Source organism: Trichoplusia ni, chromosome 18 (genome assembly GCF_003590095.1).
Source record: "Trichoplusia ni isolate ovarian cell line Hi5 chromosome 18, tn1, whole genome shotgun sequence".
Lineage (NCBI taxonomy): Eukaryota > Metazoa > Arthropoda > Insecta > Lepidoptera > Noctuidae > Trichoplusia > Trichoplusia ni.
Window position 1 is genome coordinate 4,106,409 of NC_039495.1, and position 27,229 is coordinate 4,133,637.

General features: G+C 35.4%; 1 protein-coding gene across 1 annotated transcript in view; it reads left to right on the forward strand.

The window, feature by feature from the left end:
* The first annotated feature begins 400 nt into the window (after nt 1–400).
* The window catches only part of LOC113502997 (serine/threonine-protein phosphatase alpha-1 isoform-like), a 30,188-nt gene continuing 3,359 nt past the window's right edge, over nt 401–27,229 (forward strand). The window contains exons 1-4 of the mRNA XM_026884778.1: nt 401–503; nt 24,572–24,768; nt 26,085–26,232; nt 26,543–26,681. Of these exons, the coding sequence (XP_026740579.1) occupies nt 24,625–24,768; nt 26,085–26,232; nt 26,543–26,681 (431 nt within the window). The 5' untranslated portion in view covers nt 401–503; nt 24,572–24,624. The remainder of the gene's footprint in view (nt 504–24,571; nt 24,769–26,084; nt 26,233–26,542; nt 26,682–27,229) is intronic.

Genomic DNA, 27,229 nt, shown 5'->3' on the forward strand with positions numbered 1-27,229 from the left:
TTGCACCGACCTGATCGTTGTTACGTTTATACAGAGCATACTTAAAGAATATACGCACATAACACTATAATTAACGAACTACTTAAACTTTCAATAAGTACATAGTGTCAATAACCTCTTCAGAAACGATCTAACAGGAAAATGCGCTTAGTCATATTGGAGCTAATCTGTTCTACACGTATTTACTGCGTCCGAAACCAATGACTTGTAAAATATTATATTAAACCTTAATTCGGATTGTAATATGTATCCAGAGGTACTACCACCTTGTTTTAAAGTATATTATTGACAGCATTCTATGGCTAAGAGCGACGTCCCCCTTCCACAACTGCAATAACATCACTTCAAGTGTCAGTGGTAGGCCCTCAGTTAATAGAATACGTATTAATGAGTATATTTTCTTTTGTCGTACAGATTCTACGACGAATGCAAAAGGAGGTATAACATCAAGTTATGGAAAACATTCACAGACTGCTTCAACTGTTTGCCAGTTGCCGCGATAGGTAAGTCTACATATATTATAGTTCTGTAATAACTATGTACATAATTTATGTTATTTTATTTCGTGATCTCGTTTTAATATTATTCGGACGGCGTTATCCTTAAGAATAATTTCGTCTGACCTTTATATTGGAGAAAGTCACAACTGAAGTGTTTGTTTATGCGACATATTTTAGATCTAGATTGTTTTTGTACCCGACTGCAACGGACAAGGAAGGGTACGTTTTGAACCGTAGGTACAGTAGACATAATTTTAATCTGCTGTTGTTTTACAATACTTATCATATCAATAAAGAAAGTTCCAGTTGTTGATAAAAAGCAAAGATTCAATCGTATACCTATCAATGAAGTATCTGCATAATGATCATAATTCGTGACCAAAACGAAAAGTTACAATTAAATATGTCACGACTGTTGCCTACCTCTGCATTAATAATATCTAGATATTATCTATACCGGCCACCTAGGTTGGTGAAAGCGCTTACTGTTTGTGCCAGTTAGTCCCTGTTGAATTGGACCTATTCATAATTGAATTGTGTGGCCGTAATACAATATTCCCTCTTTAATAATCTGAAGTAGTTAGGTTTTGCGATTTCAAGTTAATTGTTCAGTACTAAGAGCAATCAATTTATGGCAAAAGTACTTAAAGTTCTATCCTCAGACAGTATTTTAATACCATATGTATGAGACGTATCTCACGCAACTTTTTCTGCTCCAAGTAAGAGCAAAGAGGATGTAAAACATGTTTCGTTTCATCATTTTTATGCAAGGTTTTTTAAACCAACTTATCCGGTTACGCAAACTTTTTACTTGAAATACTCGTCGTTATTAATGCCAAAAGTAAGGAACGTGTCCTGCGGTAAGCTGAGTCATAAACCGGAATCTGTGAACGCCAGCGAAGCTGTCGTAAAAAGTTACCGGGGAAAGTTTCGTTAGCCCGTAGCTAGGGGTATAGATAGTGGTAAAGTTCTCCTGATTTATACGTCTGGAAGTTACGTAAATAGATTGTAGAATGCTGTCCTCTTGATAGCTCGTGTAGAGGAAATGTTTAACACTTGAGCTGTTTGAAATTGAAAAGAAGTAGTGAGAAGTAATATTTAATCTGTTTTTGCCGTTTTATTTAAACCACTAAGGCTACTGAGACCAATAGGGCTGGAATCATTTCTATTGAATTAGTTTTGTTTCTTGTCACTGATCCTAATTTTAGGTCACGTGTGGAATTGGACTAACACATGGGTTTTTCATTTGTTAATTTTAGGATTTTACCAAAAATAAACATGATGAATGTTTGTTATAAAAAGCTCATCATATAGCCACTACATACACCAGCTTGATGTATTTTACGAGCCCTCAGTTCTCTCGCGGCATGGTTCGGCGATTGATTTAATTAGTCGCTCAATCGACCGTGAACTCCACTGAACAGACATGTTGAACGGGCAGAGTCCAGCTTAAAATGTTAGGGTATCATTGTGAAATACAAATGAAAACTAATATACATATGTTAGCAGGTACGTCACGAACACTGTCTTGTCAGTCTTAAAATAAAAACACTTTCTATGAGAGTTTTGTCGACCTAAAAACTCGTGTAATTACTATGAAGTACTTATATTTAAAATAATTGTAAAGCAACATTAAAGACAAACTTCAAGCAAAAATATAATTAAGATACCATACTGAAACAGCTATACCTATCCACCTCGCACAGTCATTATAAATTCAAACATCCGAAACATTCCGAACCCCGATCGTTCTCGCTCCAGCCTTGTCTCCCGAATTCCCTGAAACAAACTTGCGTAGTTGATCATAGTATTAATGTCTCGCACACCGCAACGTGAAGGCCGGCCGTACGACTCGCTATATTTAGCCGATCTCGCTACACACTTTTGATATTATATTTATAGAAAGTATATAGATAGACAACATTCATACATTGTAAGTATCTTGAAAACAACTGTCATGGAAATTATTATTTCTGTTTGTAGTTCGACGATCCATATATGAAATGCTAAAGTTAGAATCCGTGTTACAGTTTTCTTATGTTTAATTAATTTCCTCATGCTCATATTTGTCGTTTTCCACGCTAAATAGCTGTTAATACCCCGTTATACATGATTAGCGTTTATGTTGTATATTAAATCGCATCTCATTAACATGTCCATGATAAGTTTTACAACTGTAAATTGATGAATAACGATCAAAGATATAGAGTAAACTTGCCTCAACATACCGTGTCACGTTTTATTTAGTTCAAATAAGTGTTAAACGCACATTCTTCAGCTACGTAATTCTAAGAACTCATTATTTTTGCCGAGAATCTGAGGCACAGGAAACTACGTTATGTAGATGCTCCAGTTTGATGTCGGATCGATATTAAAACAATAATGATCTATCATAAGACGTGTCTTCAACAGAATCTGGTCTCGAGTCATACTGTTAGCAGAACTTTATGATTGACCTATTTAATACCGCAGGAAATATTACGTTTCAATTAGAAATGTGAGTGAAAAAATTTGAGAAATCTGTTTAAAGTTCAATGCTAAAATTTCTATTGTTTTTAATACCTAGACCATAAATCATTACGTTGAAGACGCAACCGTCTTTTATTCTGGTGAATTATTCAAGACTTGACCTTACATAGGAAATTAATTATAAATACAATATACAAAAACAATATGAGGAAAAGGAAACCGAAACATAAATCACATCTGCCAAATGATAATGTTCCCAAGATGCGTACGAGACGAGTATCTCACGGTCAGAAGAGTAAGAGTGAATAAAAGGTAATTTAGACGATGCAAGACATCACGTGATATGTCACTTTTGTTACCAACAACCCTAGACAATGTTATATCACATTAATAGAATACGATAAATTATGACGTGACAAACGATTCGTTAGCCTAAGCGATAAGAGAAATATAATTTTTCTTCAGACTCAAGCCTGAAAGGTTTGCAATATATCGCAACTTTCACGTCACTTTTCGCATCGTCTAAATGAGCCTTAAGTGAATAAATTTGCGATCCATCACCGGAACAACTTGTAAATAAGGATAAGATTTATATAACTGTATGTATTAACATAAGATGGTCGTTTGTGTGCAGAGATGCACGGATGTCCGCCCAAAATGTTTAAATAATTAAGCAGGAAAACAAGTTTCGAGACTATTTTGATGGTGACGCATGATGCCCCGAGCCTTTAAATAACCCATATTATAACAAGACTAGAGTCAATACTAATATAAAATTTGTAAGTTGAGAAGTACACCCCTGATGACTTCCACTCGTCTATTTTACAACCAATATGTGATTTATTCGTTTTGCTCACGTAAACCACAAGATATAAAATATTCCTTAATTACCATATTACAACAAAAACCACCAGTTTGTTCAACTCTTAGAAATCTAGATATTGTAAGTTACGTGATGCGAGAGACTGACGGCATGAATATTGAATAGTTTTCTATGTATCGTTACAATGGCAGGCAAATCTCTAGGGATAACGCTCGCAGTAACTACGTTTAGACCAAATCGATGCCAGTATTATGATGATCTAGTTTTATTGTCAGCATTTTAAAACGCTACTAGACTCAAAATAGGCCGTTTTTCTAGTCAATTTGAGCCTGTAGTCTAATATTTTCGGACTTGATACAACCCATTTAAATTCTATACAAATTGTACCGTTGTTATACATACGTTCACCTCATTCGTAACATTAGCATTGTGAGCAGTCCACAACCGCATGGTTTCCATGACGACTGCCGTATGCAAAACCACTGCAGTGTGAATTATGAAACGTACCGGTCGTTAACCCCAACCGCTGTTCAAGCAAACGATGTTACTAAGAAAGTAATGTAATAGTCTTGAACATTATGACATAAAAACTTTTTATTTGGGTTAATTGGACGAGAGTATGAAATTCGGCCGTATTTTTAGATGAACGAAAATTAAATTTCGTCGGGATGAATATTTTTGCGCATGGAAAGATATTCTGAAAGCTCGTTTAACTGTGGATTGGACGTGTATAAAATTGTGGCGTTTACTTGGAAATGGAAAATGAAATTCTGCACAACACATTAGACATGACTAAATTACTAACAGTCTGACAAAATGACATAACAATCACAGCTGTGGTTCCTACGTTTTTATGTAACTCTATACATAAAACAAATCACGATACGATTGCGAAATGAAAACGCATTCGTTTTAATCGATGTCATCTCTTTGCCAAACGAACATTGACTGACCAATTTGTTTGATATTCAATTGCAACATTTAAATGGTTGCTACTTTTTATTTACACATTTTATAGATTGCAAGATTCAAAAGAGGTTACAAGATGCAGCTGTTTTGGTAGAATCTATGAAATTTGACAACAAATTAAGACCATTCGCATAAATTATATGTGACGCCACTTTTGTACCAATCTGTCTAATAATACATTTATTTCACGTCTTGTGTGTATGAAATGCTGTCTATAAGTCTAAATATCAAAAATAAAATCTGTTATCTCAACTACAATCATTTTTACGACTAAAATATTATAAAAAAGCGAATAAGTTTAATGAAACATTTGATAAAGCTAGACGGAAGAACTTATAATGATGTCAGAACGGATTTTAATCCTGCCCTCATTAAGACTCACCGTTAGCCAGTTTAACCCCCAGGGTTATACTAGTTGTCCAATTAACGGGTAACAAAACCCAGTAATAAGGCCATGTGGCACATATTCTCCTATTTAAAACCTTTCGTATAAAACTCGACACATGAATAAATGAGAATAGGTACGTGAATAAACGCGTGTTTTGAAAGAAAAAAATATAAAGCTGCTCTCGTTACAATTTTTATGACACAGACGCTTTAAGCCTATTTAAATAATTACTTTTTAATGTTTCTTCTGAAAAGAAGGAAGGTATTGTTAAGTTTGTTGATCTGCGCCCCAATTGTTACGAAAATTCGCTTCATTTCACGTCTCCTGGCTCGGATTAAGGTCGTCTTGATATGATTAATTTGTACCAATTTCATAACAAGTGTAGAATACTGTTGTAAACGTTGCCGTAAAGAATTGTAGCAATGTTATTTACGTAGATACTCGTACAGTAACGATTGTTGTCGTAAAACGATAGAATTAATTAATTCGAATACGAAATAGGCTGGTAACAGAAGACGTTATTAATAACGGGCGTATATAATATTATATACCAATCAAATATCATACCTGCTTACTTAAATAAACTTGCAGCTCTTTATTTCGTCGTCAACTTTATCCTGTTCGCCGGAATGATACACTCGTCAAACTTGACCAGCATATAGGTAACATGTGTCACAATACGTAATAGAAGTAAACTACTTCCAACTAAAGTAGGCTCCCGTCTCCATAGCTCTTGACTTAGACAAGTGATCGTTCTATCTGTGGAGTCCGTTACTCACGCCTTCCAACTTACAGTTGTTTGCTCCAATTCATAGAACTTATATAACTCAGCGAAAATGGTACGTTTATTTATCGCTTCCTTCCAAAGTAGATAAGTATTCTTCAAGAAAATCTTGAACTAAATTGAATAGGAATCATTCAAGTTTCGTAAGAGCTTCTTCAAATCTTAATTTAGATCTTCGAACGAAACTCGCTTATTTTTATTTCAGCGTAAGTAATAAGTTTTGTTATTTGATATTGTATTTTTTCATAAATAGAAGGAAATGCGAGACATGTTGTACCATGTACATAGCTTATGTTTTGTAAGGCACTTCAACCAAGACGTCTTACAAGAACAGGATATTGAATTACGATGAATCGATTACAAAAACTCCATGCTGACGATGCAAGAGAAATACCGAGAATAATATTTCTTGTTTGCCACTTCATTTGACGCAGGGATTTAGCATATTAAACATAACTTCAACTCTTTTAAAGAATTTCCTCTTAAGTTTTTCTGGATAGCGAATACAAATTCGCTGAAACAGGCGAATAGGGGTCTTTGGAATATTCGCTTCGATGCGCAAAAGCTGAATTCTGAAGCCAACGCTAGGGAATTTTCAAAACGCAACAAAACCATTTTACTTGCATGATTAACGTCTTAAACACTCCATAGATTCACGAAGATAACCGCCAGATAAACCCGTAGATATTCCACACCTGTACAAGGGTTGGTCACGTCCCTTTCTCCCTTGCAACGAACATCGCATACGAAACGTTAGCTAACGAACCTCGCAAGTGCGATAACGTTATAGTGCTCTCGTGCTGAACGTTTGGCAACCCTTAATACTTTGAATGGACTTACGTAAACTGCGAAATACGAACATTTAGATTTACTAGACTTGTGGACTGTAACTACAGTGGGAGCGAGACGCAATAATTATGCTCAATATAGTGCTCTTTCTCTTTTACGATGTCAATAGCCCTGCTTTCAAAGTTCTGAGTCAAGGCAATTATTCTTGTATAGAAACGAAAGCTTGCCATAAATTTGCCGATGAATACAGAACTTATTGCCAATTTGAATAGGCTCACAAAAGTATCTAGAGCGAGTCGAATTTCTAAGCTTTAGTCGACATTAGCTCTACATTTGGCATAGAGATTATTTATAGCATTATAAATATCCTGAACTTTATTCAGTAGGTGAACACACATTAATAAACAGCGATTCTTGCGATAATTTATTTGTAAATTATTCCTGGAATCTGAATTATAAATACACAGCTCCCACACAATACGATACCGTTACATTATACTCATAACAATTATCCGGCACATAACAAGCACAGATCGTGACATTTTCACTAGTGTGACGGATAAGGAAGAACCTTCAGACACATAAAACAAATGCAGACCGACACGCCTGCCAGACAGAAAAGAATAGTTCTAGGTTGCATCTATTTACAGTACTGTTTAATAAGCCTGAGTGCCGTTTTCGTCTAATGTGGTTCACATAAAAACTTACCTAAAGGATCGTCTTTTGCACATTGCGTTATTGCTTTCCCTAGATTTTGAAGCGAATATTAAGATAGCTAGCTACGTTGCGATTGATAAGATTGCCTCTCGGGAAGGAGAGTGAGAAAGCCTTTGCCTCGCTGTGGGACATTCCAGGCTAGTAATGATAATTGATATCGCAGAAAGTGACTTGTTATAATAAGGTTCCTAAACATATCTATAAGCAAATGAACATATTTCTCCGACATTGGTATGACTAACGCTTGTTTTGTTTGAACTGTAATCTAGTATGCAAATATTTTGATCCATATAAAAACCCAGTGAGTGATTCGGCCTTGTAAGTCTTAAGACGCGTTGAATTATTACTCCAATCGCTCAACCGTATCTTGATTGTTTGTACAGTATTTTAATGGAAGAACAACGTTTACGGTACTGAATGCGAATATGTGTCCTCAAAACGTAAACGTTTAAAAGCATCTCCATATAATATGATGTATTTCAAAACTATGAATTTAATACGAAGTTAACCTCTTTAGAACCAGACGAAAACAAACTAAAATGTCTGAAGTATCAGCTTTTATCTTGATGAAGTGAAATAACTTATCTCCTTTGTCATTGATAGTTGTGAAGGGCACGTCAGGACGTTACCCTTGGCAGCGTTTAGTTTTTACGAAAACAAATCGATACTTTTTTCTTTTTACCTTTTCTTAGAATTGAAGCCCTCAATTTTTTTTATTATAAAATTTGGTTATACGGCTGAATTTGTTTGCCACCACTGAAAACTCTTCACTTTCACTGATTGGACAATTTTCCCTTATCTGAATGGAAGACGCAGCCCATTTCTCCAACGTCGCTGCCGCATAATAATTTAAACAATAAATTTTGTTACACAATTTAATGTTCCCTACACACGTGCTATACATAACATGTTACCATCAAATTATGTTAAACAACGTCGTTATAACAGAGGCTCGTGACTCTTATAACATCGTTTTCATGTACCTAAAGAAATAACCGTGAATCTTAGAAATTAGAATACATGATTCAAGTGAATGTGCAAAACGAAGTGTTTCCTCGCAATAACAATTTCGCGAACACTAATGCCCCACAATTTTAACCAGGAATGTCCATTAAACTGGTATACCGCTACAATGGACCGAGCCTTGGGAAAATCGTCCTAATCGTCGGGATTACCGAATGCTGGAAGTTACGCAACATCTATAGCCAAAGAAAGTAACAAAACATTTCGGACTACTATAAAACTACATATTCTATCAAAGATAAAGCTCTTTCCAAACGAAAACAGCACTCTTAATCATCGCACAAAAAAAGTAACGACGCAACACACCCCGGTCGTATCAAGTAATGATTAATCTGAAGTGCACAACGTGGACGTTTACCACGTAACTATCGTAATCTAGGTAATGGTGTGATATATGCAGTGTAGGTTGGCTTGACAGCTGTATTTACGAGCCTAGTTCAAGGTTGGCCGGCTCGCAACCTACCTACCTACATACAAAAGTATACACTGAATAGAGTCCCTATATTTTTGACGGGGTATCACAAGTGACGCCATCAAAAGGGTAGGTTTCAACACTTGCGGCTGAGTTAATTCCTAGGTTTTTTTGACATGGATGAGTTTCAGAATATGTGTAAACACCTCGACATTTAAAATATATTCATAGAAGATAATTGCCTACCCAGAAAGTATTTGCCATAATTTGTAATCATGATTGATAGAGTTGTTGAAAGTATTCTTTAAGGTTAACGACCTATCTCTTTAACTTCAAATTCCGAGAATCTAAGAGTAAATAATAATAAGATTAATATCTGCTGACTTTGTCTGGACTTCGTCAGATAAATATATCTACAAAATATTGACTTATCCATTGAAAACTCTTTAATTAAAGTATTTAATAAGCCAAAACTTCTTACGATTCGAAATTACGTTCAATAAGCAAAATATTTATGAATTAATTTTGCTATGTTCGCAAAATTACTAAAGCATGAAATTTATTCCTTATTTTGTCAGGAACCCAGGCTTAAAACATTATGCCGTGTTTAACATAGATTTTGGAGGTAAGGTAAATATTTGCGATATTAGTATTATTGATTGTGCAATTAATTTGCTTATATGCAAGGTTTGTGTGTGTAAACATTATAAAATTATAATATGGAATACGACATTTATAGGCGCACGTGCGCCAGGAAATTTTGAAGAGACTTGTATAGAACAATATGTATATTTAGATGACATCGTTCTATTAGACACCACTCAAGTCATTTGCGCTTAGTTTTTCTGATATCTGATACGTCTATCTTAGTCGCAAGACTTCATATAGGTACTATACTTTATAAAGGCGAGTCTGTGTCGACTTTGCAACAACCTCTGTGTACCCTTCAGTCACCTCATCACATCGATCCCAGCAGACAATTTCTCTCTTTCTAAAGTGCGAACTAATGTAAGTGTTCGTACCAATGTCTGGTATATGTCTAATAAAACGTGCAGCTTTTGAGTCAACGACTAAAAAATCAACTTTAAAAATATTTTCGCTAGAAATTATGAAGCCCATTACTCCCACGTATTCCTTATTGTACACAAACATTATTTAATCGTAAATCAACCATGGCGTCACATTTCGGAAATAGCATATCATAGTGGATTGTTTTCGTTGTGTATAAGAGTCTAATGTTCTGAGTAAAAACAAGTCTCGTTGATTGCAGTATTGCGTTACATTTAGTTGTGCTAATTGATCGCATCTGTAGTGTTCATCGTGTGGTTCAAGGCCTCAGAAGGTTGACTGCTTGCTATTTTTGTCGGACACGTGTCTGGATGAAGGCAGATGCCGAAACATGTGACTTACGAGGCTACATCTTGCAATGTGCTATTTTTAAGAACATTACCAACGATAAGTGCTTCCAGAGTTTGATACTATCCTATTAAATTTGACGTGTAGCTGGAATTGAATTTCTGCTTCGAGAGCGCTATGTTCAAGCTTGTTACACAACATGGTAGATAGAATGTAAATGTTAGTTGAAATTCATGTCTACATTAAGGAATTTGGCACTGCTATTAATAGTCTGGTTAGACATTTATCGATATAGTAATGCTTTTATCTATACACGACGGCTTATTACATATTTTAATGTTTTCCCGTCGCCTTTGTTTACATGTAAGCTGAAGTAGCACAGAAGTTTATTACCATAGAAAATACAATTTAAAATTCGTAAATGGCCTTGTTTACCATTTCTGTCGAAAAAACAAAGTGGCGAAGCGCTACAACTGTTGCCACAGCGAAAGTTTTGCCCGGACGGTTGCCAAAAGTTGGCAGTTTTAATAACAGTTATTTTTAACGTTATGCGACTGAGTATGGCTTTATTCACGTTGCTCCTGAATTTTGTAAATTTTAGATATTAAGATGAAGTGCTACAGATTAATCTCGAACTTGTGCAGTCCACTTAGTGCGTGAGGAATGTTGCTAGGATATCATGAAGAAAGAAGTATTCTGAATTTCTCCTTAATATCCTAGCCACGACCTCTTTATTATATTCTAATGTCAAGTTAATATTAAAGAGGTATTTGCGGGCGCAAGATAAGTCGGTATCAGTTCAATAGAATAGAAAGTGCCTACTTGACTGAACTAAGTCTAATATCTCTCCAATATTCAGAATTTATTATACTCTTTATTTGCATGCAGATTATCTGGCTCTAAGAAGTGATAAAACATTTTTTCAATGTTGAATTTCGAACTTTAGTAAACTGTACTTAACATTTCAGTTTTTTACGTTCATTTTTTATTTCCGAACATATCTTGAAAATCTTTAGGTCTATATTGTACTGTCTCTCAGGACTCTTAGTAATTTTATCGATTGTCCTTTTTGGAAGGAAATCACGACCAAACCGCTGTATAGATTGACTTTTATTTTAATTAGAGGACTATTACGTAATGAACTTCATGCATACTTGCATTACTTCCTCATACTGAACATACATACAACAAACGCTATTAATTTAACAAACTAATAAACATACTCTTAACCTTTATCTAATTAGTGCGTAGGATTAATATTGTAATACGCTAACCGTGTCACTTGTACGTTTGGCTTGCATCCAGGCGTTGACAGGTGTACTCGCTGTAGCCACTGTACCCAGGCAGGTTATTTTCACGGCGCCCAGGTGCTTGCACACTGCAGATGTACTCATTTGTTTAGGTAATCAAATAAACTCTATTTGTTATTAACCATCTGAAAGTAAAATAGATTTCTCTTTTTTGACTTCAATTATGAATTCAAAAAGCAATTCAATGTAATTTTAAATCAGTCTGTAATTAGTATCAATTCAATTCTTGTTCAATTCAGTTATCCCTAGAACGATAAAGTTAAGCCCGATATTGCTATAATATTAGAATCAGAGCTGTTTTTTTGTTCCTTAAATCAACATTATGTACAAAATATTACGTCCAAACTACATGACTCAATCGTCCATTGTAGATTTGTGGCAATCGTGCATTACAAAGGTTCACAGTTGAGTAAAGAAGCACAAAACGACTTGAACCACAGTCACAATCAGATTGCGACATAAATGGACTCAGCCGTCAGACCGTCAGCCAGAGTTTTTCAACCACAGTAACTAACTAGGTTATACAGACTAGACTCAACTGCGGTTTTAAAACTTAGTTGCATTGAAATCGCCTTGACATTAAAAGATAACTGTTTTTAATGTTAATTGTAATGCATCTAATTACTAAGAATGTGTTAATGCTTTATTTCAATGCTCGGCTAAAAAATAAATTAAATCATTCAGAAATATCTCTTCAAGCTCGTCTCATCAATGACATTCGTGTATTTTTTTACAATCATAAATATATGGACTGACTGTTTGTAGTCTGACTTAAATTAATAATCAATTTATCGTATGTGTACGTAGGTTTTCAAGAACATATTTTTTCTTAGTTTCATAGCATTTTCTTCTGATATGTTTATTTTTGTTCAAGATCAAAAGGTAGGTTACATTTATTTATAAACTAAGATAAGACCGAAACTTGTTATTTCATGAAAACCTAAAAATAAACATTATCAAAGAAAAATCTATCTATCATATCTAAGTATCGTTTCAAAGTATAAGTCAAAGACATTTTCCTCGCGTCTCGCAGGCTTACAATAATAAAGTAACATTTTATATCTGAAACATCTATGAATACTTCGTTCAAAAAACGCTTACGTCTAATATCGATTACAACTCGTTTAAACTTCCCTATTACGATCTAACCTAAACACTACGGATCACACCGTGTCGACGCGTAACCGAGTCGCGATTATACGATACAATCGGTGATCGTCGACCCACGCCGCCGTGTGCACGTGCTGTCCGTGACGTAACTGTAAACACTTTATTGATATTACAAGTGTTTGTATATTTATATGAATATGTAGGGCCAGTGAGATTAATATGCAAAGTGAGGATAGCTAGCGAAAATTGTAAAGAAATATGTTTTTGTTTTGTTTGTTTTAAAACAACTATTTCGCTCAATTTTTACTTTCCATCCCAAAAAATATAAATAACTTGACTAAGCATTCCCTGAAAACAATTTAGATGAATTTTATGCAAAAATAACAATCGCCTTTAATTTTCGTTGCTCCGCATAAAATACGGCCGTTTGTTAAAAAAGGTCACCTCATAAGATAGCGCCCCTCTTATGTCCAAAACTGAAGCCAATAAAAATGTTATGACCTTACTTTGACATGAGGGAGCAGATTCTTTTGAGTAATAAGATTGTATCGATCATTCTCAAATAATATCGCAAAATCTATGTTACAAGGTTTTAGCTGGTCAGCCAAGGTCTGTCTAAAAATAAAAATAAAAATAAAATAACTTTCTTAAAAAAGAAAAGTCCTTAAAGTATTGATTTATATTGAGCCTTTTATGCTTTCTTATTACATAGACCCATCCTTAACAGCTTTTGTACATAATCAGTAATTAACGTGATAGAATATAGGCCACTATCTATAAGTTAAAAGCTCACAACCTCCACTTTTGCGAGAATTCTCACTTAATTTTTACGAGGGTTTGCAACCAACCTTAATGGCGTATGATATTGTTCATTAGGCTGGTTACACAGCTCTCCGGGACATGTGTTTGGGACGACCGCGCACGCGAAGACCCGCACAGGAAAAGCCCTCTAAAAGGATGATACGACGACGTTGTACGAGCTCAACCCAGAGCCAGGTCACGTACAGATCAACCCGCGACAATGTGAATCGATGTGCTAAATACCCAAGTTTTTTTTTTTGTTTTGGTAACCCGTAGACACATGACCAGTACGGGTCTCTCGTTCGGAAGCCTGTGAAGCCAGCCTTATAGCATCGTATACTCTAGATGTTCAGCATCGAGAGCCGGCCATTGTTTGTCGCTTTTGTTGCCACGAGAAATATTTACACAAACGCTCTGCTATCTGCAGACTTGTTTGATGTATCCTGTTGCGAAGACGATACGGAAAGTTGATGTTCAAAATCAAACAAGAACATTGCGTATTCTGTACAATTTAATCACTAAGTCCCTAATTATTTTTTCTTAAACACAGGACCTTTATTCCAAGTAATGATAATTGTGCATTACAAAATTATACTTTACCTGTATGAATTGTAATAGATATTACTACTATACTTATATGATAAAATCACCCGTAAAGGTGATTTATCATACAACATAATATGAATTTAAAATCGATCGATCGCGACTATTTTCTAACGATTTAACGATCCAGAACTCGTTATCAATGATGTTTAATTGAATACATTAAATTGATCAATGATAGCAAAAACCCAACATTTAGTGTACATAATTATGTCTAAGAAGGTGCGCCACATTTTCGCGCAAATTAATAGCGATAATGCAGATAACAAAGCTACTAGTATTCTTATCAATCAAGGTTACGGTATAACACTGGATTGCACTAACTGAAGGTTAATTACACACTAACAAAAACTTATCACGTGTTTTAACGCATTCTTAGGTAAGTGGGCGACCGACATTATTTTGAAAGACCAATGAATTCGAAAACCTTTTCTAACATTGATTGGGTATTATAAGTTGACGTTAACATAAACACGTAGTCGCTTCAACAGGCGCCAGACCACTGTTAATTAATGAAATAATTATAAACAAATAATATAAAGGTATTTCCTTAGACAGCAAGGCCAACCTTCTGACTAACCAAGCATGTAGTATTTATTGCATAAATGGCATACTTTATAATAAACATTTACAGTAATATCTGAACTGGACAATGTTATTTAATATTTAAAGATGGCATGTTAAAGTTATGTTATAGCAAATCTTACATATTTAAATTTATAATAGCCTATATCTCTCAACAATAACTAAAACTCACGTTACTGAATGTCTTAGAATAATATTTGTGTGAAATATACACTAATATTGTCAAGGTATCGCTTTTCTTTTCGTCTGAACTTAATATCGAATTAGTAGGTACATGAAGAGCAGCTGTTTGGAGCAATGCGTAATGGCAACGATACGCGCATGTCCTTGGCTATTAACGGACCTCTTGTTTCCTGCCGCTGACGTAAAAGGCGAGCCTTGCCCATGTGGGATTTAATGTATCAATATTAGTTTATGAAATTATAACTTAACGCGTATTATGTGATGATTGTACAGGCGTTAGTACGTATTGTGTGCTGTTTAGTGGTTATTCACGATGTTTTCTTTTGCGAGATCTCTGAAAATCAAAACTGTTAACATAGCTGAGCTATAAATCGAAATCGTCTTGTTTCCTTAAATGTTGTTAATAGCAAAACCACGCAAAAAATAGAATTTAACTTTGAAGTCTTTTTGATCGAGAAAACGAACGTATAAATCTCCATATCAACATAACACTCTAAACATTAAACACAATCCAACACCGTTGCAATTGAAACAAAGAGTGTGACGTTGATGTGAGGAACGTCTTCACACGAGCTCCGTCGTGCTCGGTAACTGGGTCACGTGGCGGTGTCGTACCACACTCCACTTCTGCACCGGCGCATCGCAGGCGCTAGGGTAGGTACACCCACTTCTCACGACACTGCAGAGTGCTGAACAAACGAATACGCGACGAATAACTAACCCTAGGTTATATAACCTAGTGCAATGGAAATGGCTAGAAAATACTTAAAATGATCTTTTTCTTCCTGCGATTATTAGCAGAAACGCTTTTTAAAGTAAACTGGCTTTAATTATGTAAATATGGCTAAAATGACACAACAAAAATAATCCCGTATCTGTATAATTACAATGTTTAAGTACGTTCACGACATGCTCGTCCAAAAAACTCGGAAAATGTTGAAACGGTTTGAAGCATAACATTTAAATCAAATGTGTTGAACGTTTTGGCTATTCATGTTATGTACCTCCTTTTCTAATAAAAAATATGGACTTATTAATGCTTAAGAAAAATAAAAAGCAACAATTTTCCAACAAAAATCTACATAGCTGAATATTCTGGTCAACAGAAAAGCTTTTAAAACAATTGCTATCGCGAGGAATTTACATTTAATCTTAAATGTTAAATCTCTAGCCAAAAACAATTTGAAATTTGTAATATAGCAGGCTACTCAAATATAAGAGGAAATACATTAACACAAGGTTTCCCTGTAAAAAGCGATCCAAATATTAATAAACGTAATAACAAGGAAAAGCCATAATTATAACAGTGACACAAGTGGAAAGTAAGCAATCAATTACGAGAAAGCGGAGTCTTTGCGATGTTGTCCCTGACGCGATGACGTAAAAGGATGTTTGGTTAAGCCACTGGGCTATTTTTACTTGGCCCACCTTACTAATTGAGCCAAGTTTCTGCTTTACATCATTAAATATGACACACGAAGATTTTGTGGTTGTTATTATTTGAAAAAATCGCTTCCTAACTAAATCATTTGTTATTATTTCTTGCACGTTGGGAATATCTATAAAACAAACGTCTGCAGCTGCTGCAGTACTGTAGCTACCGTACTAACTATTGTTCTTACATTGTTGTCTAATACATTACTCGTAAGACAGTTTTACATTTAGAGGTTGCGAAGACAAACGTGTTTGTATATTAGTTAGTAAACATCCGAAGGAAATGGCTTTGCTCTTTGTTCATATGGAGCTATTGTTATGTGATAAATTGTCTTTTATGTTACACTGATATTATATTTTGCTGTACAGCTACAGAAGGTTATAAAAAAAAATCTTTCCAAGAAATAGAGGTGTTGCATTTAACAAAAGTATCGTTTTTGTTACCATAACAATACTGTCAAAACAACAGGCAGACGTTATTCAAGCGAAAAGATGAATAAATGAATACACCTGAAATTGTGAATGATTTAAGTGAAATCAATTCGACAAGATACATTATACATCGTAGAAGCATTTCCCGTTTGAAAATATAAACCAACAATTCCAAATCCGAGTTTTCACGTGCATGCTATTAAATAACATAATTTATTACCACTTCTACCTATAAATCTTTAAACTTTGACGTTTCGAAAACATTTTCCCCTAAACAATAACTGGAAAACTTATTCATAGACTTTATATACATTTGATCGAGAATGTATCGTGGTAGGTTTGAACACCACATCTGTGAAAATTTTACATCTCGTAAGCCAATAGCGAGTTACTTGTAACATGTTTATAAGCACTTATTCGACCGTAAATAGTAGTTGTTATTGCAGGCTTTCTTCACTCGTCATCGTACCTATTTCAACATGGTTAATTGTTTGTTTAACTAAGAGTATCTCGCCTTGCCGTGTTGAAAGGTTGACTTTGTGAAAACACTAACTAACCTCCACACAAATACTATAAGATACGGTAGTGTTTTTAATTAATGTTAAGTGTCTCACGTGTATCGAAATTCTAATTTAGGTTTGTTCTTGTCAATAAATTAAAAGAATTTGTTAGGCCTCAAGTAATAGCGATATGAATGTTAATTGTTATTTAGAACAGGCAGGTGCCTGAAGGTTATTTATTCATCAAATAGATTACTTCATAAGGTTTTCCTCGCTCGTTTTCTTTGTTATAGAATTGCGTAGAGCCTTGAAATCAGTGTTTTGGCATGCTCCACATAATTTGTATTGTTAGCGATTGCCGGGCCTTGTTCCTCACTAAACAAATGTGTACTCTGTCGGAGAAAGGTCGTCTTCATTAATGTTGGAAACCAATTCATATTTTAAATACTACTAAGTACAAAATACTTACGTACTTAATTATTTATTTTTAGCGTTGACTATAAGAGGACTTCACGTTCAATATAAAGTCTTTTACTACGCATATAAATTTTGCTTTAATATTTAGATAAGATACTTTTACTTTTATCTACACAATACTTCGCCGGGGGCTTCTAGTCTTATCAAATCCTAAATATCAGTATGTTATGCGGAACAATAAATTGTCATTTGACCTTCGCTACTCAATTCAAGTAATATATTAAAAATATAAGGCTTTCTCTTTCAATGAAGATAAACTGCCTTTGTATGACCACCGGTATTTTGTTAGTCCCCAGGGCATGGAGACCGCGTATTTTTACTCCACATTTGGAGCTTCTAGGCTCCCTAATAGTTAATTTAATAGATGGGAATGGTTGTTTTATGGCCCTGAGTAAATACTGTATGTTTAAAAAAGTAATTGTTAATGGAATAGAAACGGAAGGTTTTCCTTGTCCTGTACGGTTAATGTTGATTTAAAAACGGAACATAATATTCAATATATAATTTGTAGGTGTAGATTTTTGTTTAACTACACATGTCTGTTTGCTTCGGTACGCTTTATAGTTAATTTCCTCACCCCTTCCTGTTGGGGTTGATGGGTAAACATCCATTTCCCGTGGCCACTGTCAGCTCCCTATGAATGTCAGGGTCGCTTGATCCACCGGCGACCTTGCGCCACATTTTTGTATAGGTTTTCTCTGTCTTTGAGGCTTTATCGATCTGATCCCTAAAACTCCCCACAATTAGTCAGTTATTCGTCGCAATGCGGTGTCCTATGAGTGATGCCCTGGTTATTTCTTACTTTACTAAACAAGAAAACTTGTAGTAGTACAAGAATATTTTTGATTATCTTTCATTATTTTGAGATAAACTAAAAAATTACTCAATTTTGAAAAACAGCCATGTTGCAACGACATACGAGCTCGTTTACCGCTGATGTTTCTTTAGAGTGGAGACGCCAAACAAGAGCGCCATTGCCATGTGTCATGGTGTCTCGCTTCCTCTCTACATAAACACGCTTTGAAAGCGTAATAAAACAAAGATATTTCAGTGTTTTTGTAGGACGTTGAAGTAACCTGCAAAATATGTTACCCATTGAATACATTTTACAGGCTACCTAAGTGATATTTTTCTTGCTCGGAATTGTATTTTAAACGGAAAAGGTATATTTTTGTTACGGAGGCAGGCAAATGTTCTTGTACACGTAATTTGTCAGAGTTGATAATGCTAATTGATAGATTGTCGCTGCTGCTATGAATCATGTTTACTATAATTAACAGGTAGCTAATAGGCTGATTTGATGTAATAATTATGAAATACAACGAGGTGGACACCTAAAAATAAAAAAATCGATTGAAAAGGAAAAAACCTGTGAAATATTATGACTATTTTCCCTTTGTGTTATTGGTTTACAAATCAATATTATTTTTGTTGAATATATATGTTATTTTAATTTCCCATACCGAGCTTCCATAACATTCAAAGTGATGGTTGGTTATTGATTTCATTCTATATTGGCTTTGGTTACGTCATCAATAACAAAGATTCAATTTTGTGTCGTGTTAATTGATGGATAGCCAATGAGATGAAACGTGGTTTACGGATCATCGACTTTGAGCTTTGAAAACAGAACAAAGGTCCAAATTATCATCGTTGTGGAGGAGGGGGAAGAGGTATAAGAGCTAACAGATATAACGTATTACGCCTGTTAGTTACACTGAAAACGCTTCCATCTATTTACAGTGCTAATGTATAAATTAGGACATATTATTTATGTTGAAAAGCAACATCTGTTCTCGTGTACCTTAAGACACTGTAAATTAAATCCAGCAAACCCGAAATTACCAACAAACATTCATTGAAAGTCAGAATAATAGAAGAAAATTAAACTCAAAGCAAACAGTTGGATAAATAAACAATGTGTGTATGGTGCAGCGAATCCGCCGCTCAAACTCATAACCTCTGACGTCACGAGGGTTATGAGGCGAGGATGACAAATTTTGACGTTGAATGATGCATGATTGAAGCCCTTTTTTCTATACGTATTTCGGACAGGCGAAAAAAATAATAGTAAAAAGGTACGAAGTACTACGAGGCAAAGCTTCTTTCATCTCTCCTTGTCTATGGCTGTTTTGCAACATTTATTACAGAATAATAACAATTTTCTAAAACAATTCAGTGATAATTATAATTTCACTTTCTCGTAACAAGCACAAAGGTTATTCATAGTTGTTCGCATCAAGGAAGTTCCTTAATTAGGTCATGGGTATACAAACATCCCGGGAATACACCGACGGGTTTCCGTCAACGTTTGCCGAGGTTTATTCCCGCTTGATAAGCTTGTGAATATTAAATTGGGGAAGCTTCAAGTCTATCGGGATCTGTGTGGGCGTTCTGATCTGCATCTATGTCACTCAGATATAGAGCAATCAAATAAGTTCTAACGTATTCATACATAAAACAAAACTAATAATAACAAAGCTAAACTAAAACATTTTAAATAAACACATAACAGGCATTTCATGAACTAAATTGTCCGTCCGCATGTCAATTTCTAAGGGATTTTTGTAGCAATATCCCTTTTAAAAAATGCCACGTCATTTGAGTTCATAGAAATTCAAGAACATAATGTAATTATTGACTTATAATAAATAAAATGTTATTATTTTGATTTTGTCAAATAATCACGTGGTTCCAAACAATAACAATGTATAGCTCTTTTAATTTTGTTTTCATCACCAAACGATACCATCTCTTCAAACATATCGTTATAACAACCAAGTGAATGAGACGTGTAAGCAGATATCAGAGTCACACGCGCACACACGTGAGCGGATTGATAGGCGCCGCGCATTAATGAACCCCACAACATACACGTTATTGATATGCATCATGAGAGAGATTCAATTTTATGTTACATGATTAGTTTACCCGAAGACTGATCGTCATAGCATTTGACAGGTATTTAATTGATTTTGAATTAATGGTGTTTGACAACAGAAAATAAATAGGTACTAAATAGTTTTATCTACTTTAAAGTTACCATTTCTTAATGATATAATCATGTTTGTGGCTGAATTCTGAAATTGAAAGATGTCACGTCGCATAATTCTCAACCGTTATTTACTGTTAGTGTTCAAATCTCACGTGTCCATTATAACCACGTGAAACTACAACGCGGATGATTCACAGTATGACATAATAAATATTTTGAGGTCAGACCGTCTCGCCGCAGAATGTGGTCGCAACCAGAAGCTCGGCTCCAGCGTGACCTTGAAACGATGTACCTGTAATGTGTAGCTTACACGGTATTACTACGTATCGAAATTGATAGAGGTTACAATGTTCGGAGACATTTGAGGCTAGTTAGGTCTTAATCTATTTACAAATAGAGGTACCTAATACAATTATACCCAAATTTATTTATGAAATTGTTGTTGTTCAATATTGATAGTTCCAAACGCTTCTCAGAACTATCCAACTAAAATTGCTGTCCGTTCGCCGAAAACAAAACATTGCCTGCCACCACCGCAGTTTAACTTCGACAGCTTTAAGCCTATTAATTTATCCCAGCTACAACTCCTACTAGATCACAGATATAATACGAAAATAGTGTAACCTCACAATACCATATTAATCTCTATAGAAACTTTCCTGACACACGTAAACAAGTTTTTATCAAATTAATTTCGCGTGGGGCGTGCCGATTTGGCCCTCGTCCAGATACTGAGATAGCCGTAATCATATTTGAAGTGCCTTCAGATAGTTTTGTTAGTTTGCTATGATCGAGCGATTCGCTTACATCACTGGTCCTTTTAAAGTCACATAAACAACGCAGGTGGATTTATATAAAACGTTTGTTTAACATCGCAGTAAGGTTGTATAATTTGGAACAACGTTTGTTTTTGTCTCTGTAAGTGGCGAGAAAAACTGTTGACACGTCACGAGAATTTCAGTTCATGAACTACAAAAAGCGTTCTCTCAGTATTTCTAAACAGTTTCTTTAATATAATAATATATTTTGTACTAGTGTGAGTAGCTATATACAGTTTCCTATACGACCTGCTTAGCGAATACACATTAATTTGTCAAGGTTACGCAATTTTAGGAGACACTATTGATCTTTTGCGCAGTTGTAAAGCCGGTAAGCCACACTGTTTGTGATCGTCCACGTGTCGAGACAAACTGACATTGTTGTACTATATGATAACAAGTTAGGTAAAATGCCGTAAAATTATGCACGGGTTTTAAAAAAATCGAATATTTTATTTAGCTCAATAAATTAATTATTCACCTCGACACTTTTGCTGGAACTTCAAACCGATAAAAAATACTTAAATTTAGCAAAGGTCCTTATCCAAGATACAAAAAATACACATGCATTACATAAGACGTATCTTTGCTCTCCACCGTGACGATAACTGCAATAAATAGCAGCAGGTCTAGACTATGTAGAGTGCCTTTAAAGTAGCTCCCATAAATTAAAACCTTTTTTAAAAGTATCGCTCCCTTTACCACTTAGCAGCTTGTCTCATTATGCCAGTCCTTTAAGACACTTTCAAGTACTTTTAGGGCGCTGTGTTAAGTGTCTTCGGGACATAATTATTACAGCAAAGTTTTTTAGATATTTCGTTTTATAGATACAAAAATATAAAGTTTTAAGATTATATTCGTATCGAATACCAAGTGAATAACTGATTTTAGCATTATACGAGATCAAGTTTAAACTGTACTTGCATTACATAAGTTTTAATACCTTTCTCGAAATGGCGTACACATCCGACTTACTTGTCTACGCAAATTTCTTAAATAATTCAGCCTACAGTTCTGTACAAATAACAACCTATTGTGCTTTATAAAAACCGATAAGCTAGACCTAAATGTTTATGTCCTGAAATATAAGTTCGGGTAAAGTAATAAAGTCGTATTGTCTTTATTCGAAACATTTATATTTAAGCAGAACGTAGGTCCGGGGGCTGAGCTCGTACCGTTAGTAATTTATTTAAACTACGACCTCACTTCCCTCGCGGAATAGCTTCTATATTCAGAGCGACTTCTTGCTACGACTCCCAGGTTCCAGATTAACGATTCACTTAAAGAAAAACGTCCAAATCCAGTGTTTGGTGCTGCCAAAAATGCTCGAGCTTGTTAGATATTCTCGTGTGATTCATGACTGCATTAAGTATTAAAGGTCGTGGCATTGAACGTAGGGGAGACGAATGGCTCACGCTGCCATAGTCTTCCCCTTCCAACATTTGTTACCTTGTTAACTTATGCATTGCGTACTTAGCCAAAATCTCCACTTGGATATTAATCTTGAACCTATACCTACGATAGATTTCAACTGCGTAGTATAAATCCAATATTTTTGTACATTGTAATAAAGGAATCTCTTTGAATTTACATCATTAACAATATCCTATCAAACCCGAAATTGCAAACAATTTGTCTTCAAATATTGTTTTGACCTACTTATACTATTAACGAAATAACTTCACAAATACGGAGGGTATAGACGAAATTGAAAATCGAAGTGGCAATTTAGATCGTGTACCTCCAGGTAACTGTTGCCATTCAATAATACGAGGTGAAGATTGAAGGAGCTCTCGTCGGGAAATTGGACTGGATGATTCGTGATTATGTACTTCGCTTTCGTATAACAACCTCCTTTCTCTACCAGGAACGCTTAACGTGACAATAGCGACCTATAAACTCGTGGTTTGGAAAAAAATGGGTGATTGAATAAACGTCTTTTGATCTCAGTATATGGTTTACTGTGATATTCAAGAAAGTGTATTATTATTAGAGTATAATAATACTTGCGAGAGTTACGTCAAATTAAAGGCGTTGCTCAAAGTTTACTGAAGCGAACCCCATTTTGAGAGGTCAAAAAGGTTGGGCATTAACTTTGCTTTATTAAGCAACTATAAAGCGCGCAGTAATATAAATTCTAAAACTAATGAAGCATGTCTAAATTATCCCAACTATACCAAGGTGACACCGGTCACCTTCATAATCCTTTTGTTGTATCCAATTTTCAGAGCTAAGACACGTCTCGCTGGAGAAAGCCGAGACTGCTCTCGATCTAATTAAGCATTTAAGTGCCTAGCGAAGTTAAATTTAGCACCTCTTACAAAGTTTCAGAACAAAAGTCTAATTAGATGAATATAATAACTGTGAGTTATACTAAATGGGCTTTTTAAACACTTAACAGCCCTAAAGAGCCTAAATTTATTGTTCATTAAAAGATTTGAATAATTACTTAGGTTTAAAATTGTTAGAACATTTCCAAGTATTCTTGACATTCGTGATGGTTCTTGGCGGTATTATCCGTCAAATCGTTATCTTTGTTTTGACATTTGGCGCCTCCGTTCTATCTGGTGAAAACATCGTCTGTTTTCCTGCTCTCACATTACGAAGATTTTAAATTAACAATTTAAAATCTTCAATGTCTCTCTGACCAAGGCAACTAAATCATTAATGCAGAATTTAGGACGCCGCAAACAGTCTAGTTAGTAATTTGCCCTCTCTTGAGACAAATATTTATCAAACGTGCCATCAAAGCGGTGTCGATGAACTCTCTCGTCGTCTCATGAATCATAAATGTACTCATAATCGATCCTTACTTAGAAACCGAAGCAGTTCACTGTTTCTACAGAATGGCTAAGGGACTGTTTTGATGCCAGTATTAATACAACAGGTTTAGTTTTCATTTTGGAGATTAGTAAAGTAAAAAAATATTTTGAATAAATCACGATGTAGCTTAGTTTGTAAAAAAAAGCTCTTTTTAAAGCTTTAAAACAGTATCTAATTTAAGATATTAACTGGGAAATTGTAAATAAGTACGTCTAATGTTATATTTGGATATAGCATGATAAATCTAACGTGCTGTTTGTATTGTTCCAGTTGACGAGAAGATATTCTGCTGTCATGGCGGTCTATCTCCAGATCTGCAGGCGATGGAGCAGATACGGCGGATCATGCGACCAACCGACGTGCCCGACCAGGGCCTGCTCTGCGACCTGCTGTGGTCCGACCCCGACAAGGACACCGCCGGCTGGGGCGAGAACGACCGCGGTGTTAGCTTTACCTTCGGAACTGAGGTGAGACACACACACACATAGTCTATATAAATACATCAGACATACTAAATGGGAGTTTCCCTAGGAGTATAGAATTAGGTCCTCATCATTATTATTTGCGTCAAAATATTGCGATAGTTGTGTATCGAGAGGAAGCGTAACAAGCAAATAAATAGTAAAAGACATTGAACTTTCTTAGCAAATGTATAAGGACGTGGCAAATACAAAATTAAACATCTGCCATCAAGCTATTTTCTGAACGTTTGTGAGGTGTAAAAAACAGGCAAAGGTAGGAATAATTTATGGCTCTGAATACTCCCACATGCCAAATAAAAGCTTGTCTGGCGATAGCGCGGAGTGGATTAAACGCTCTGCCAAATGAACGTCTCGCTTCGACTAACTTTCTGTCACAGTTTGGCACGTGGTCCGGGTTATACAAGATTCACAAATTTTACATAACTAACTTAGGTTCAATATAGATTCTTATATAATGTTTTACGACGTTCTTTTACTATATTAAAAGCTGATATCCAAGCCATTTTCGTACGAATTCCTTTACGGTTGCATTCTCATCACTCCTTTTTATTTATTCGACACATCTCACCGTTTTTCGAGATATTCGAATACCTAATAATATTCCTTTATTCTTAATACAATAAATCATAAATCTGTAAAAGAAACTCATAATTTCTAACGTGAGACTCGGAGAGAACATAGCGTAATATATCAGTAAAGTTATCAATGCGTGCACTAGTAAACAAATGCGTCCGTAGTCCGCGTGTGTGACCTCTGCGCGCCGTATCTGTCTGCCGCTGATTACTCTGTTTGCGTTAGATACTGCGGTAATACTCGCCAAGTACCAAGTACCACGTGCTAGCACTGCTTCCAAATAAATAACTTAGTAGTGACAGATCCTGATCCCCCCCTATGAAATAAAAGTTTTTTTGCACACTATGAAGCAAGATTTTAACAGTTAAAGAAAAATGATTATGGAACAGTTTCTATCAAACAATTTATATTAAACCCATACATATCCTACCTAGTGGACTCCCCAAGAGTGTTTTTGATTTTAAAGCGATGGTTACCACTTGTATCCAAAATTAATTTCACTCGAAATCATGAAATAGATGCGGAGAGACATATTTATCAATGGTTCACCAAAATAAAGCTTTATCTTATCCTTGTATTGAAAGCAAAAATACCCAAACAGCCTTGAAGAAAATAAAATTACCTTAAATTTATAATGCCAAAAAAGTATGCAGCAATCCTTAAAGCTCGAACATTACATGGTATATGTGTAATATAGTGTTATAACACGTGATAACTCTCGTTTCCAGGTGGTCGGCAAGTTCTTGTCGAAGCACGAGTTCGACTTGATTTGCCGCGCGCACCAGGTCGTCGAGGACGGCTACGAGTTCTTCGCCAAGCGGCAGCTCGTCACGCTCTTCTCTGCGCCCAACTACTGCGGCGAGTTTGACAACGCCGGTATGTGTACTTACATCTTTAAACTTAATATTTCCAAGTACTGCGTAAGCATGTTACCATCGTTGGATCATTATTTATGCTAGAAACTGTCATCTTCATCGAGGAATCTAGTTCAGTATCGATCTGTCAGCGTAGTAGCACATTGTATGACAGAAACTAAGCAAGATTAACGTTTAATTGGAATTTAAAATTCGTTATAATTAAAATTAACATCCAAATTTTTTTTTTGCCCACTGGCTCAAATTATTCATTAGGATTTTGTACCTTTTTTATATCATTAACCTAAACAATGTCTAACCTTTAATTCCAGGAGCCCTTATGTCAGTGGACGAGACGTTAATGTGCTCGTTCCAAATCCTAAAGCCGGCGGACAAGCGCAAGCTGTACTCGGGCCTCAATATGGGCCGCCCCAACACGCCGCCGCGTGCGCAGCCCAAGAACAAAAAGAAGTGAGTCCATACACCTGTCCTACACACTGTACAACTGATAGAACGATTATATTTATATAGTCCAATGAGGTACTTGGCGAATGTAAACAAACCACCCGGCTCTAATCAGTGTATTGACATGCTGTGCCGCGACTTTATCTGGGGAAGTGGCCAATGCAGTTGATGTTACACGCTTTACATAAAATAAGTTCGACGCCGCTAACTGTCTAATCAGTTACTTTTACAAATTTAATAATAAGGGATGGACACCGCTTCAGATAAGTGCAGCACACACAATAATTTTATTTTGAAAGCGAGTCGTTTGTTTACATAGCTAATATCCTGAAAAATTAGTAAATAATTTCGGTAATACGCGCGGAATTTGTCAGTTTGTTACACACAAGTCATTACAGTATTGCCAGGTTGGCTGGTTCACGCTTTGTGTTGCCAGATGAAATGAACGCAATATTGTCCAATTGTATGCCAAATGTAGGGTCAAAACAAAGTTGAATTGGCTATTGTAATGTTAAATTGTATTCAACAAATAGTTTTTAAGTGAATGTAATGCA